Source organism: Pseudoliparis swirei, chromosome 16, assembly GCF_029220125.1.
Source record: "Pseudoliparis swirei isolate HS2019 ecotype Mariana Trench chromosome 16, NWPU_hadal_v1, whole genome shotgun sequence".
Lineage (NCBI taxonomy): Eukaryota > Metazoa > Chordata > Actinopteri > Perciformes > Liparidae > Pseudoliparis > Pseudoliparis swirei.
Genome location: NC_079403.1, coordinates 11,701,945 through 11,719,070, shown reverse-complemented (window position 1 = coordinate 11,719,070; position 17,126 = coordinate 11,701,945). Strand labels below are relative to the sequence as shown.

General features: G+C 43.6%; 1 protein-coding gene across 1 annotated transcript in view; it reads left to right on the top strand.

Moving 5' to 3' along the window:
- Nucleotides 1–17,126, top strand: part of stau2 (staufen double-stranded RNA binding protein 2) — a 72,120-nt gene that overhangs the window by 42,041 nt on the left and 12,953 nt on the right. The window contains exon 12 of the mRNA XM_056434702.1: nt 5,726–6,084. Within this exon, the coding sequence (XP_056290677.1) occupies nt 5,726–6,084 (359 nt within the window). The remainder of the gene's footprint in view (nt 1–5,725; nt 6,085–17,126) is intronic.

Genomic DNA, 17,126 nt, shown 5'->3' with positions numbered 1-17,126 from the left:
TGGGCTGCTGACTGTCAGCTTAATCGGCCGTGCGTCCTCGTGGGGAGCCTGCGAATTCAGGCTCATTCACACAGGCTTACAGGGCAGGCACACTGAGGCCCTCCGGGGAGTCCCCCCACTGCCTTCCTGTGCAGGAAAAAGTAGCCTTTCACTCAGGATTAACACACAAGCACACTGGAGCACAGATGCACACAAACACACACATACCCACAGTCCTACACACACGGACACATAACGTTGAGCAGGCTATATGACGATATCAGGAGACACTGCATACCAGCTGGAGACAAAATGCACGAAAGACCGTTGAAGTCAATACATCTTCAACACAAACAATGCAACAAAGGAAGCTCATGTTATTCATTTATCGTACAAAGTCACTGTATATCATTTTCCTTTAGATTATCTTGTGACTGCTGTTCATCTTTGTGGATGCAGTTTGCAGTTCTTCAGAATCAGAAACCTTTTATTGCCAAGTATGTTTTCACACACAAGGAATTTGTCATGGCGAGTCACAAATGTAGATGCAGCTCTCTTCAACATATTACAGCATTTTAAAGTGTGTCCCCCTGTAGTTTGAGTCCAGTCTCACTGATTTGTAGTCAGTCTGTCCACCAGTTGGTTTGAGACTTGAAATATCTGGTACGCTATTGGTTGGATTGCAGTGGGATTTTGCTGTAGACATTTGTGGTCCCCAGTGGAAGAATCATTTGGTGATCCCTTGACATTCCCCAGCTCCATCATGAGGTTGATATCTCGTGAAAATGTGTCAACAACTCAATTTAATGGACTCTCATGACATTTAGTGCAGATGTTCATGGCCCCCTCAGGATGACCTCTGTAACACTGGCATCATCAGGTCCTAATTCCAATTTGTCCAAAACTTTTGTTTATTACCAAATACTTGCAAAACTAATAACATTTCCATTTCCCTCAACTGTGAGCGTTTTATAAAGCGGATGTTCGCATGTAGCTCAAAGCCTTAGGACTAGCCTCGTGGAGCGGCTAGCATGGCTGTGAACAGTCTTATGCTAGACTGAAAACCAGACTCTTTCTTAACTGACAAATGCTGTTATATGAGACTCCACCTCCCCGCAGTTCACTTACAGTAACCAGTTTATTCAACTGCATCTTAAAATGGAGCCAAGTCTCTGCTCATCCGTCTATGTCAAGGATGAAACCAGATATGAAACTAATGCAGAGACATTGGGACATATTTAACTGTAGACAAATACAAAATAGTTGTATGACAGTATTTATGTATGCATGTACATGGGAATGTCACGGCTTTAAGGGGAGTTTTCTTATTCTTATTTCTCTAAAAGGCTTAAAGATGCAATGTTGTTGGAAACAGCTGTTGTCTCTCAGCTAAATCTGTTGAGTTGGATGTCTTGTCTGCAATCCAAATGAAAACAGTGAAACGGCCTTTATCTCACCAAAGTCAGGCACCATTTCAAGACATCGCATTCTATTTTCAATTATTTTCCTGGTCTCCAGAGTCTGGTAACAAAGTTTTATATCCATTTATGCCACATGGTGTGGCAGTTAAGTCGGTAATATTCATCACACGTAAGTTATTCCAGGATGTCATAGTCACGTTGTTGCTTAACCCTCCTGTCGCCTTCGGGTCAATTTGACCCGATTCAATGTTTCACCCTCCTGTCGCCTTCGGGTCAATATGACCCGATTCAATGTTTAACCCTCCTGTTACCTTTATATTTACTAACATATTTTACCCTTGGGGTCAATATTGTTTTCCAAGTTTAAGTGTGAGGTACTTTATGTTTGTTTGTTGACTCCCGAAAGAACACCGACATTAAACATTGAATCGGGTCAAATTGACCCGAAGGCGACAGGAGGGTTAAATATTGAATCGGGTCAAAATGACCCGAAGGCAACACAAGGGTTAAGCAGATCAACATGCATTGGAATATATGACCTTGATTTGTTGTGATGTGTGGAGTTTCACCCTGGGTGCCAGCAAAGTAAACGTCAACAGCTTGAGAAAGAGCAGAGTGGAAAACAAACAGATATTATTATTAGATCTGAATGTGCTGTCGTCACTTGGGTCTAATGGAGGCATTTGGCAGCGCTGCATGGGTGTCCGGCTCTGCTTTAGAGAAGGAGATGAACGTGAGAGTTCAGCTTTCTATTGCTGAAAAGTACAAAGCAGGCTCTAGTGTTTGCCCATTGCTGGTCCAGATCTGGTTTACACAATTCAGATGAGAACTGAGCTCCTGCCACAACTTTTATTGAACTCACATGTGTAATTTAGTCCAATTCTCTGAAATACATATCATCTAAATTATGTTTTTCGATACATGGTTGTTTTCTTGGATAAACTATTTTGGTGGTTGTGGTTTCTGTCGGAGCCCCGAGCGCGAGCATTGCCCAATACCTCCAGAGCAGAGCCCCGTGGGAAATAAAGTCTTCTTATTTGGTGATTATTCCTATTGTTGGTTTGGAGCGTGTCTGTGGTCCCATGCCATTCCCACTCATAGTTTATCTCAGACTTAGCATGAGGCGTAGCTATCCGCTAATTATCTCTTTAAAATTGCCCAAACCGCACAACACTCACACGACGCTAATGAGTGAATGTTTATTGCATAAACACCATTTAAAACTCATTCAAACGGATACAGCTGGTCTTCATTTTCTGTGTATCTGGTTGCTGAATGGAAGATGTTTCAGGTTTGTGTATTGTTTTTGATTGACGATGCATTTTATTGAATACAAGTGGGAATAACTAAATCAGTTTGCAGAATTACAGCATACACCATAAAAATAAACTCTGGCATCAGAATGATTGTAACACTTTTTTATATGATAAACAGTGATAATTTGTTATTTGTGCTAAAGTGTAATTTTAGAGAAAACTAATAGCAGAACATTGTTTGTCAGCTCTTTACAAACTTTACAAGTGCTTCAATTGCAGGAGCCCGTTTCACTATTAAATCGAATTTTACAGGAACTTTGAAGTTCACGTTAAAACAGGTGAAAATCTTGTTTTTTTCCATCTTGCTGTAGGAGAGTAAAGTGTACTCCGGGGGCGTGCCGGTACTCTGTGACATCATTGTCAGGTGTGGTCACAGTTTCAGTACGGCACACTTCAGACATACACTTTTTAGTTTCAAAAAAATGTAAAATTAAAATGTACTTTACCAATTTTGATTATGTGTCTATTCCATAAATACAAATACATTTTACTTGCCAGTTGTAATACAACAAAATTGCCAAAGGGGTTGAATACTACAGGATATTATTGAGCTCCTTCTCGTAAAAGAGAATCTAATGGCTGCCGTCTTTGAGTTTGAGATCCGGATATGCACGGCTATTTTTTTTAAAAAAGGAAAAAAAACACCTCATAAATAGTATCACAAATGGGTATGATATGAATAACGTATTTAGGTTAATAAAGGTGTTATATTTACGTCAAGAAAATGGTGTGGTTGTCCCTGAGCTGTGCTCCACAAGTCTCCTTTGAGGTATCTGAGGGATGCAGTTCTCTAACAAACAGGGTGGCTCAGAGACAGGAAGGGAGTGTAAGGAGAAGGAAGAAAAAAAGAAGTTAGAAGAGAGTGATTTTTCTCCCTTCTATTCCCATGGGTGTTGCAGCAGGGCTTTTCACTCGAGTTGCCACATTTCATTTCCTGCTGTGTGTGTGTTTGTGCGTGTGTATGCGTGTGTGTGTGAAGGTCTTTCTCCACCGTGGTGATTTATAGCGGCGGGCTCTGGCCCTATCTGTTTTCGATCAGTCTCCTGCTTGGCTCTGGCTTCCCTCCAGCTCTCCCCTGGCCCACCGGACGTCGAGTCTGAGTGGGACCCCTCCAATGCTGCGCCACAAACACACCCTCCCTTACTGTTTCCTTCCACAACTTCTCCCCTTTCTCCAGCTCGCTCCCGCTTCATGTACACAGTTTCACAATCTTTACCCAGCGCACAAACACACTCCGTCACTCTCACTTATTCTCCCGCTAACCGTCTCTCCTCCTTTGTTTCGCTCTCGCTCTTTCTTGCTCTCACGCTCTTGCTTGCCATCAGAAACCACCCTCAAGCACTCAATCACATACAAACATGCAAACATCCTCACAGGCACGCCCACGCACACTTAGGCAGACAATCACACACACTCACATGGCTTACATTCACTGCCCCTTCATAACCCCCCCCCCGCCACACACACACACACATACACAAAACAAGTATGTATTTGTCCACAGCTTATCTCATGTTGGCTTAACACCTTTCATTTTTTGTGAAACATTCAGAATGTGCAGGCCTGCGAATTTTACTTGCGTAAATTCTAATTAAAGTTGTCATCCGGGTTGGGAGGGGGCAGAATCCTAACGGTTGTGTCATTGCTGGGGCAGTTTGTTGTAGTATGAGTAATAAATCCTGGACTTCAGCTTCTCTGCTCCTTTGGAAAGGAACGCAAACTTCATTGTTCCGATTGGGAAATACCGTTTGCAGGGTCTAAGAAACCTGAGACGAGGGTAAGCTACAAGTGAGCAAAACTGTCTTTCTTTGTATGTGTGATGGTAATGTTAACTCAAACAGGAAGTGGCCTGTCAGTCATGCGCTCACTCCAGTGCTTTCTCCCAGCTGTTGGCCCGTACGCACACATGGATGTACGCACAGACACAGACACAGCTGGTCTTCCTGTCTCTGGTGACCTTGGCGAGGCTTCGGAGGCTCCGCGTGGTTTTCACATCCATTCATCCCCACCTCCTCCTCCTCCTCCTCCTCCATCTGTACTGGCTCTCCGCTCATCCTTCTCATTCATCCTTTCTCTCCCTTCAGATCTCTTCTTCTTCTTTCACATCGTATATGCCTTCCTCTCACTTTCATCGCAGCCACAACATGTTGGTGTTTCCCCTTCCGCCTGTCACCGCTTCAGGACAGTGATGTCCGAATAAAAGCAAGCCAGCATCACTGAATGAGATTCTTGTCATCTCAAATGGTCTGGATCGGAACATAGCCTTGGACCGGTGTTGTGCTCAGCTCAAGGTGCGTCCTATTACAGCAGAGCTGGTCAGAGGTACCTTGGCCTCCCGGATCAAATTAGCTCCGTGCCCCGAGTCACGGAAGTATTCTCACAAGAACTTTGATCTGAGACCTAACCGGCTTCCGAGTTCTGTTGGATCCGCGTTTGAAGAGACGTCATAAGTGGAGCAGGATGCCGGTGAGCGCTGATTCCCATCAATGATGAAGTCATAGCCTCTCTGTTGATATTGGTGGATGCTCCGTTTGTGTCTGTTTGTGTTTGAGAGTGAGAAAGAAAGAGGCTCTGTGTGTTTCCCAGCAGACACTTTGATAGGACTCGGAACTGCCAAACCACATGAAACTGTCATCTACGTTCGGTGATGGAATGTTAGTTTTGATGCCAGCACACACACACACACACACTCTCAAATGTACACTGTTAGGTGCACATACACACATACACACATCCAGGCATTGTCTGGTTGTGGGTGACAGAGGAATGTGTTTCTTGCAAATAATTTCAACGGTTAATAACAAGAGCCATAAAAAACATTTTTCTCTCGTTTGTCCCCGATCTCCTCCCATCGTCCCTTTCTGCTGCTTTTATAAACTCTTCCTCTTTCTCTCTCTCTCTCCTCATTTTTGTCCATTCATCCAATCCTCATTGTGTCCCTCTTTTCTCTCCTTCTCCCCCTCAATATCCATCCTCCCTCCTTCCTCCCCACTCTCTTGATCCCTGCAGCCCCAAAGGGTCTGCTCCACCTCAGCCCTGATGTTTACCAGGAGATGGAGGCCAGCAGGAAGCAAGGGGGCAGTGCTCCGTGCCCTGGCAGCAACGGTGGCGACTCCGTCAACTACATGACATCCAAAGACTTGGGGCCCTGCTCTTCCCCGCTGCCCCCAGGACACCCTCCATACTACAGCGGCTCCGGCTCACCCAGCCCAACCGCTACCATGGCGAGGGAACTGCTGCTCAATGGTCAGTCCCCCACAGGCGACGCCTCCCTGCCAATGAAGGGGAAGAACATGGCCCTGCCCTGCGGCGTCTCGGTGCAGCCTGCACAGCAGCTGGACTACCTGGCTCGCATCCAGGGCTTCCAGGTGAGACATGCTACTAAAAGGGTTGCTGTAGTTGAAGGAAAAGGTCTCAAATGTATGCAGTACACGGACATGCTGATGCATCATACAACCTTAGTCTTCCTTTATTTGTTATCTTTTTAGAGCTACAACAATGTGCGTGTTAGGCAGGCTCTCCATTGTAAACACCATCACAGTTCACAAACTGACTTCTTTGTTCAAATTTAACCAATAATACTTCCACAGGGTTTCCCCCCAGAAATGTATTGTTAAATGTGATACGCTACTGAGAAGTGATGCGATTGATCAATCAGTGATGCAATCAATTTTGTTTTCAATGTTACTAGCTGATGGTTTTAACATTTGACTCATTAATAAATATGAGACTTTTGCTTTGTGATTGTTTCCTAAAACTTAAAAAGACCAATATTTTGTCTCACAAAGACGAGCCATTTACTTTGCTGGTGATTCGTTTTTTGTTTTATTTCAGGCAAGCAGCCATTGAATTCTGCGGTAACCCTGCTTCCTGTAGTTATCGTGCACACAGTTTGTGTAATTGGGGCTTTACATTGTGTTCATAATCGTTCTGATTGTCTCGCTGGCCGTGCTTCGTGCTCCATTCGACTGAGCCATGTGTTCAGATCTCAGTCTTCACCAAAGTAATCAGCATTAAATTCGGAGAGTATAATGTTCTCATATCTGATAGAAATGATGACCACAATTAGGGAAGTGAGACCACATTTAGTTTTTCTGGGGTAAAAGCCCCATCAAGAAGGCCTCCGTGATGATAGGCATGCAATTGTTTCCAATTCCACATTTATTCCACATGTGGAATGCAGGAATTGTGTTTCATTTAACTGCCATAAAAACAGTTGTACAATATGCGCACACGCAGATATGACAACACAGATGTTAGCATGACCATGCATAAATATTACCTCCCACACATTCCTGCCCTGGTCTTGGTCAACCTGTGGTTATGAAGAAGAAAAGTTGCCCACACACAAACACACACACACACAGACACACCACTTAAGATAGGCTTTCTGTATCGATGCACATGCAACAAAATGCAAAAACAAATTCATTATTCATTATTCATGTAACAGTTACAGGTGATTTGAGGTGGAGGAGACTTTCTTTGAAGAAGGGCGTGGTGGTCCGACTGGAAAAGAGTGTAGAACTGCTCAAGAACACATTTCCTTTTTCTTACAGTGGACATTATTGGCAGGCTATGGATTTAGAGCTGGAACTAAACCTCACAGGTGCTTCTGTCATTACCAGACTGGACACACACAGAACAGAAACACACACTTGCTGTTGGCACTCTGTGTTTTAAAGAGAGACAGCCCGGTGTCTGTTTTAATCAGTGCCGGCCGATCTGCGGTGCATACCATGCCACCGATACCAGCGCCTGTTCATTTAAGCTGCAGATGCTTTTTATCAGTTTGAGCGAAAACATTTTATCTTAACCTGCTGAGGGTTCCTTTGAAAGGCCTTTGTTATTGCTCTGAGCCTTCCTGTGTGTGTGTAACCTGAGAGAGCTCTGCTGCCCGGCCAAGCCCAAATACACTTGTACATATGCACACACACACACACACACACAGCAGGTTCTGTTTAGTGGAAATTGAGGAGTTGGGCTAAGCCTGTGTGTGAAGATTATGTTCTTGTCGTTCTCATACTGCACAAGCTATATCCCACTTTGAATAAATATAAGTATGTCTATGGATCGATGCGTCTTTACCTGCATTGATCTTAATCGGCAAATATATACATACACAGACGTATTATTTTTGCATATTTCCATGTGCGTGTGTTTCTGAAGCGAGGAATTCAGGCAGTAATTGAGACACGCAGGCAATATGTGTTCTATTGAGGGGATGTTTCATATCATGTGGGTTTGTAATGAGAACCTCTAGTTGCCTTCAAAGACATGTTGGGCAGACTGTAAGGCGTATGTATTCGTATGCGTTTTGGGGGGCTAAACCACTACAGATTTTTTTATGTTTTTGCCAAAAAGTGCACTTGCCTGCTTTTCCACTTAACATGTTATGTGCCGCTTTGTGTTGTGTCGGCTTTTTCTCGACCATGCTCAACAGCAAACTGGCGCTCACATCCACTGTAATTTTTTCTTGAGGGGGGGGGGGTCATTTGATCAGAATCCCCTTGATTGAAAAGTAACTTTGTTTGTGTAATGTAATTATGTGATCCAAGTGAGTGAATTACAGTGACTGCCCAACACTGGATTAAAGCAAATGAGAAAGCACTAGGGACGTTCTCATAGTGTCTGTTTCATCCATCCAGCTCCACAGACAAAGACCCGGGCCTACCTGCTAAGCCCTTCGTTTGATTTGATTGGAAAATAGCCTCGTGGAAGCTCTGACTGGATAAGCAACAGTGTGTTGTGCTCATGCCAGCTTGGTGTGCGTGTTTGCGCGTGTGTGCGTGCACTTCCTATTAATTTGGCTGGCGTTTTGTTGGCACGGCGGGTATGTGCGCTGGAAGTAGGGCAGAAACAAAGAAGCAGGAGGTAATAGACAACACATGGACCAAGCATGAAGTACTGAGTAAGAGCCACATAACAGATTCTCCCTCTTTGTCCCTGTATTTCTCTCTCTGCTTTCTTGTTATGAATGTGTTGATCTTTCTGCACCTCCATCCTAGTCGCATCTCCTGTCTTTAGTTCTTCCCTTTTGCTTCACCAAATGTGCTCCGTCTCAAGACCTCATTCCCACTTCGTTGTTCACCTCGACTCAACTCACAGTACCAGGTGTTTTTGTCTATGATCGCCATAGCAACGGCCCATCTAACTGCTGTGACATCATTTTCAACGCAGCGCTCACTGGATTATTTAATTGGCAACCAAACAGAAGAATGTCTACATTTTCTCACTTGTACGCCGGCCGGTTTTGCGGGCTGCACATTTTTTATATCTGTGAATTTCTTTTAAATGCGTTTGCAATTGATTGATTTCTTGGATATTTAGAAATGTTTCTGCAGGATGTCTAGTGATGCGCTGGTGAGGATTCTCTCTCTGATCAATTTCTGTTTCTTAGTGGTTTCACTCCACCTTTTACTATCGTCTCAGTTCGCCTGGAAGGTGATATCAGAAAAAAGTACCATCTCTACCCAGAACTATTTCTCATGGAAAGCCCCCAAAAAAACGGTTCCATATGTGAGTCGATTTGAGTAGAGCCATGCACAGAGTACCGTGCGGTGGAATGACATAATTGCATACACTGTTTTAGGGCTGCAACAACGAATCGATAAAAATCGATTATTAAAATAGTTGGCAACGAATTTCATTATCGATTCGTTGTGTCGCGCGATTATTACGGCGCTCAATAAGTCACGGAGTATAAACAAAGTTGAGTTGAGCGCAGAGCGGCGCAGGGGAAACAAGAGCGGAGGGAGAGGAGAGGACGCTGCGTTGTGAGAGCCAATCAGCGCTGAGCTGCTCCTCTGTTGATGAATCTAATTGGCTGCTGCTGCTCACGTGGCGCTGGATGCGGAAGTCATTCAGTAGTCGGAGACATTCACGGAGCTGTGTGCGCCTCCGGGTGACGTTATGAACCCCGACACCAGGGTGCTACATGTCACGACGTGTGTGGCATTTCCACAAGAGTATAACGTAGAAAACGTGGTTATTTATTCCGTGGCGGATAGCGGAAAATATTTGTCCACGGAGAAAGGCAACAGAGATAAGCCACGACTCGCTGTGAGCGCTGCGCGTGCAGACAGCATTTAACAGAGCGGAGCAGCGCGTGAGCTCTGATCGCTCTTTTAATGAAGTATCGATACTAAAAATATGCTAAATCACATCGTTTTTAACGTACGGGTACTTTGTTAGTATCGCTACACCGTGCAGCGTGACAGCAGCAGATGTAGCGGACTAACATTCAAGCTAACCTAACTTCCCAAACGCTGTCGACATTAGAACGCTGATTGGCCGAGACGCGACATCCCATCAAAGATGTTTTATTGCGAAGAGCACCACTTCACATTTTTTCCGCGTCTCACTGCAATCTCAACGGCAGCGGGCCAGGTGGAAAAAATAATAAATCGGAACGCGTCTCTGATATCAGGGCTCTCAAGTGTCACGCATTGAGCGTGACACTCACGCATTTCGGTCTTAAGTCATGCCCTCCCGCCACACATCGTATTTCTCACGCTGAAAAAAACTCGGCTATTTTATGTTTTTATGTGCCGCAGCGCGCAAACATGAGCTGCGCTGCCCTCACCGTGGAGGAATCAAGCGCTCCCCTGGAGTTCTGCTGTGAGGAGCCACTTATCAGCCAATCAAAAAAAGAAATGGGCTACACAATAGCCAATCAGAAAAAAACCCGTATCTGATGTATCTGGGTAAGATTTAATCCAGCAACCAATGAAAATAAAGCATCCTGGAATTGTGCGCGACTGACTAATATCCGAAAATTTCGTTCTGCTAATAAACTAGGTTATGGATAATTGAATGTACTGTTTTGGTTCTTTGGTTGATGGAATTTCCTGTTTTGTTTTGATGTTTGTCCCTTTTGTTGAGTTTGTTATTTGAGTATTTTAGCTTGGTGGTGCCATCTTGACCAAGACCCCTTTGGAAATGAGATTCATAATGTGTTTATCCTGGATATAGAAAGGTTGAATGAAACAGAAAAGACCATGCACATGGGATTCCCTGACCCTTCCAACACACCCTCTGTAGCATTGCTGTGGCCCGTAATGGTCAGAGATGCGTTTCAAGGCCTCCAGTCTAACTGGTCATCCCTGAGCAAGTACGGCCAAATAGTACAATATACAGGCACGTGCACAGATAGACCCCAAGTGGTGCTCAAGCACCAGTCCTTTTGCCCTGGATGAGAAAAGTGCCCTTTTTGTTGGAGCCCCTTTTTTTTCATTCATCAGTATTTAAGAATACAAATGACTCTCTGTCATCAAGTCCCCCCCAAATGTGTTTTGATATCCGACAGGGCATTTATTTGAGTTCTTGTGAGAATTTCACCCCGACATGCTCCGCGCCGCTCACGAGCCCCCGCCTCCCTCCTCCTCCTCCACTCAGTGCTCGCGCAGTGCTCCTCGCGCCACGCTAAACGGGTGCACCTCCTTCTCCTCTGACACACAGGTCATGATGGTGTTTGTCCCCTGACGTTGTTTGGTGATAAATTAACCACGTCGACATTAGCGCTGCTAAAAACATGACGTCGCAACTGGTCCGAAGAAAATAAACAAAAAACTCACGAAATCCGTGGTTTCACAGCCTTGTCCAGCTGTTTACTGACGTCAGAGAGAGGGAGAGATATCCAGGCAGGCATCTTATTTGTGTTGTATAAATGCTATTGAGACAATTTCGAAAGTATGTTGAACTTATTAATTCATTTTATAAATGTCACAAGAATTCACAGCTAGAAAATTGCAGCTAAACTATGATTGCTATCCTTGTACCACATTGTTTTATGTGGTATGTTTCTCTTTGTTTTGTCTGTTCCAGTTTTACAAAGATCAATCTTGTATGAGCATTGCAGAGGGTGAAAAGAGTAAACGCAAGAAAAACTAGAACGGGCACTCGGTAGAGCGCATACCTTCGCATATCACAAGATTGGGCATTGAATTATGAACATTTTGGCATTAGTTGCATGCCAATTGGACAAAAATGTATCGTGCTATGGTAAAAAAAAAATGTTTGGCCTTTCCATGACCTTGACCTTGACCTTTGACCCGATTGATCCCAAAATCTAATCAAATGGTCCCTGGATAATAACCAATCATCCCACCAAATTCCATGTGATTCAAGAAGATTTGACCTGTTCATGACCTTTGACCTTGACCTTTGACCCGATCGATCCCAAAATCTAATCAACTGGTCCCCGGATAATAAACAATCATACCACCAAATTTCATGCGATTCGGTTCAATACTTTTTGAGTTTTGCGAATAACACGCATACAAATAAATAAATAAATAAATAAATACACGGCGATCAAAACATAACCTTCCGGCATTTTCAATGCGAAGGTAACTAGAACGGGCACTCGGTAGAGCGCATACTTCGCCGCAGCCACTTTTTTGGTACTTGGCATGAGAGTGTGGGGAGCTTGATGTCATGTGAACATTTTGGCATTAGTTGCATGCCAATTGGATAAAAATTGACTGCGCTATGGTAAAAAGAAGATTTGACCTTTTCATGACCTTGACCTTTGACCCGATCGATCCCAAAATCTAATCAAATGGTCCCCGGATAATAACCAATCATCCCACCAAATTTCATGCGATTTGGTTTAATACTTTTTGAGTTATGCGAATAACACAAACACAAACACACACACATACAAATAAATACACAGCGATCAAAACATAACCTTCCGCATTTCCAATGCGAAGGTAACTAGAACGGGCACTCGGTAGAGCGCATACTTCGCCGCAGCCACTTTTTTGGTACTTGGCATGAGAGTGTGGGGAGCTTGATGTCATGTGAACATTTTGGCATTAGTTGCATGCCAATTGGATAAAAATTGACTGCGCTATGGTAAAAAGAAGATTTGACCTTTTCATGACCTTGACCTTTGACCCGATCGATCCCAAAATCTAATCAAATGGTCCCCGGATAATAACCAATCATCCCACCAAATTTCATGCGATTTGGTTTAATACTTTTTGAGTTATGCGAATAACACAAACACAAACACACACACATACAAATAAATACACAGCGATCAAAACATAACCTTCCGCATTTCCAATGCGAAGGTAAACAACACTTGTAATAACTACTTACTAACCCAGAGTGAGGTCATGCCGGGAAATATCAGACTGAGGCTTTTTAACGCTTTTACAGAGGTTTGATATTTCCCGGCATGACCGAGCGGTCGAGGTTAGTAGCCTAAGTTGTTTATTATATGGCATTTTTCGCTCTTATCATTTTGTAAATAAAAACTTATTGTAATTGTTAATAGAAAACAATTTCATTTTGTTTAGCTCTCATGTCTTCTCACGACACAATGTGTTTTAATTACTTGCTAACTTCTAGTTACAGCGATCAATATAAAAATCATTTTGCCGATGGGTGCCCTTTTTTTGGGTTTGAGCACCTGCCCCCCAAAATGTCTGTGCACGTGCCTGACAATATATATTAATATGTTTTGTTTCTGACACATTCTACTTTTGTTATTGTGAGAGGAAGAATGTATTTTATAGTCCTGCTTTAAATCATTTCTGACATGAAGACCAGTTGATTCAACATTTACATTGTATTTCACCACCATTTGGTTGTACTGTGTTGAGATTAGATGCATCATGTTAAACCAAAGGTGCATAAAAACAATATGACACAGAACAGATCTCATTATTTTTACTGCACTTAATGCAGTAAGCCATATTCCTGAGTAACTGGCATGTACAGTTGATGTAGCACCTTTTTCATCACGAAATTCACACATTAAACCCCTCCTGAGGTGGTGTTTTGGTTGTGTAAATGGAAAATATGACAGAACCACTTTGTGTATTATAGCAGAGTAGAGTTTTTGATGGCTTGCATAAAGTGTAACTAGATAGTTTAGTTTGTGTTATTTGTGTGCATGTGTTGTGTGCAGATTCTCAAATCATTAGTGCAGGCTCACTCTTGCGCTGTGAGAAGTACCCAAAAACATCACTCATCGTCTCATGAAGAAGAACTATCGAGCAGAACTTTAGGTGCAGTATAACTTAGACAAAAGACAGAGATTCACATGTGCACAGTTACGCTCAGGAACATCACCATCAGCCCCAACTGTCCTATCTACAAGGACATCAGAGATGTACTCTTTAGTACAAAATTACTTTAGTTTATTTCCGCTGGATGACGATGAAAAACTTGAGTTGTGTTTCAGGAAAAGAACCTTTTTGTCGTAACAGATTTAAGTTGCCCGGCCTGGCAGAGAAGGCAGAATATTGTCTTTGAGGCCGAGCTGAAGCATTATAAAATGTGTGCAGCTGCATTTTTGGTGTCTTATGAACCCATGAGGTTTGGGCAAGTTATGTGCATGACACATAAATAAATAAGAAAAGCCACCAGTCATTCATTCATATGGGTCAGATGTTAACTCCTAGTGACACAGGATATTGGACTGTTTCCCAAATTGTTAATATCCTCCTGCATATGGCAATCAAATATTCCCACGCTGTATTGTAGCATGCCGTGTTGTGTCCAGAAGACTTTCATGGGATCTACCGTACCGATCACTTCTGTCCACCTGCTAAGTCCAAACTCAATAACGCCACCGAGATAGCGATCAGCTGAGCTATGCTATCGAGCAAGGCGGGCTTCAGTCGGGAGATGGATTTAGAGAGAAGGGAGGGCCCGTACTCTTTGCTGAGCTGGAATCAGAACTTCCATGTTGGAAATCCCATGTTAATGAAAACACCATCCTTGGCGGGTGGCTGGTGTTGATATCCATTCAGTGCAGTTCCCAGGATTTCTCACACACTCTCGTTGTTTGCTCTTCCCTCTCTCCGCTTCCTTCTTTGGCTGTGTAGAAAGACCACTTCAAATGGTGCCGACGACACCTTGTACCCGGCCTGGCACTTACTACGCTCATTTTTCTCCTCCTCCTCTCCTGATCCCCGTAGCCGACTCTCATCTCTCTGTATCAACATCAAACGCCTGATCTGGAACAAACGTTCAAAGACTAACAGTTTGTTTCCAAACTCTTTGTCATCGTCTCATTCCTCCACTCTCTGTTTACTCTGGGATTTGTGTTAGAAAATGCATTTCGGGATGGCTAATCCCTGCATGTTTGATTTCTGCGGCAGGGTGATGGCTTCCAGCTGTGCTCTGCGGCATATTTGTGTGAAGAGCGATCTTCGAAAACAAGTTTTGTCCGTGGTATAAATCAGACCGTTAATGCTGTGCTGGCTCGGCGCACGGTCTCTCTGCTTACATGGTGGCCATGTGTGCGTGTCGGTGCGTGTGTCTCTGTGTGTTTGGCAAAACTGAGTGATGATGTTTCTACACCATAATCAAGCCCATTTGCAAACCTTTAAATCAAATACTCCAGCAAAGCATATTGCAGATTTGAATATGCAGCATAATCTTCTTTTCGTTCTTTTTTTTGTCATTTTGTTCTCTTTATTTTGATAGTATTGGTCCTATTTAATTTATTCCTGACACGAGACAGTGCTCGCAGCTGTGTGCCAGCACAGGCCCAGCATGGGGAGATCGAGAGTGGTAACCAGGCCGCTTTTTGAAGAATCTAAACAGTGTTCCTCATTATCTGAACACAGTCGCTGTAGTTATCTTGGCTCTGTCCAGAGATAGCAAAAAGAAAATCCGCCTTGCTTAGTAACCTCACAGAAACATAGGAACTCACATGAAATGACTGCGCCCAGTAGAGAAATAGACAAACGCAGGCGAGCTGTCGACGCTAAGCTGGGACGGCTAAAAGTATCTGAGTCTGTGTATGGATTCATATTTAATGTGTGGGTCGTCTTTCTCCTGCTGTGGAAGAAATGGTGTCTGCTTTTCTGGTTATTGTGAGCGTTTGTTTTTAACATGTATTTCTCTAACTTCATGGAACAGATTTTCTCGTGAACTGACATCCTTCAAACTCTCTGTATCTCTTTGTCTCAAGGCTACTCTATGCGATTCAGGCAAAGGGCTCGCCAGGTTTCTAGAGTGGCAGCTTTGTTGGTCCTTAGCCCTCTGCCATGAGGAGAAGTGAAACGTATCTTAACAGAGTTCTTTAAACACTCTTGACCCCTGATGTCCCCACTGAAGTGGCTCGACTTGGACCCCTAATTGCTTCTCACCAACAATGACAGTGTTCCTCAGCTTAGAGGGCTTGTTTATTATAGTAAAGTCAAAGTTATGTCTGTGCTCTCTGATTCTCCACAGCCTGCACTCGGCTTAGTCTGGAATCAAGTTCTCAGTCCTGCAAGTGCTTGTGTTCTGTGGCTTTAACTAGGATTTATGACAACACGCATGAGTGTTGTTTTTTTGCAGTTACCCTGACAGTGTTTGCTAACACAGTCCTAATAACAGACTTGTGTCTGTGTCGCCTACATGGCTGTCTGGTTTCCTGTTTGTAGGTGTGCGCATGCATATCTGTGCATTCAACATACATTTCGGCACGGCTGCGTGCACACCATGACTGTGATTTCTTTTTAGTTTGTGCATATGTTTGTGTTTGTTCGAGGAGCATTTCAAGAGGAGCCGTCCAGCTATAGAAGCCAGATGTCAGAGGTCGTTCCACGTTAGTGCCATCGATCAATTGCAGGCCTTGCGTAACTCTCCGGCTTCTTTGTCTCTAAAGGAAGTGGATTAGAGGCCGTTTTCTGAGGTGGGACCTGAGATGATTAGTTCGGCCTGTTTAGAATGCATGCGCTCACAGATGCATACAAACATGCACTCAAAACAGACATCCTGGCTGGGAGAATAGATGGTTTGTTTTTAAGAGGCTCGTTATTTCAGTCAATGTTCATTGATGCTGCCACATCAGGCAACACGCTTTCCTACCTGCAGGTCAAAGTTGCTTGAACGTACCCAAAGTAACCAGGAACTCTGACATAAAAAAAGCCACCAAGAAAGTAAGCCCTCTAGGTGGCGTTTGGTGATCTGCCAAATTTGCTGTTTTCACCAGAATTTGGCTGGTGTGGAGCAGGTCTTGTTTATTTATACAGTCCAATATCACATACAATGTGGCATTAGAGTATGTAGTCCAGACCCATCTAAAGATTTCAAAGAGATGAGTGACTTAAGCACATAAGGAAACAAGTCAATGCTAGGCATGTGAGAGTCTTTACTTATTATGCTCCACAGTGTTAGGAGATGGTTTGCAGCTATTTGGTCATGACACAAAATGTTGGACAAATTCAAATTTTGACCTGGAGATGGCACTGGCTGGGAAAGTCCAGGGATCACGGAATTATTTAGGATCCTTCGTCTCTGAACCATGGATGTATGTACCAAATGTTGTGGTAAATCATCCGATAGTTGTATGTCAGTCAGGACCACGGTGGTGGACAGATCTTTTGTAATTTCCATGCCTTAAAAGAGGAGGAAACCTCAAGAGGAAATTCTAAAAAATCCTCTCTCCATAGAG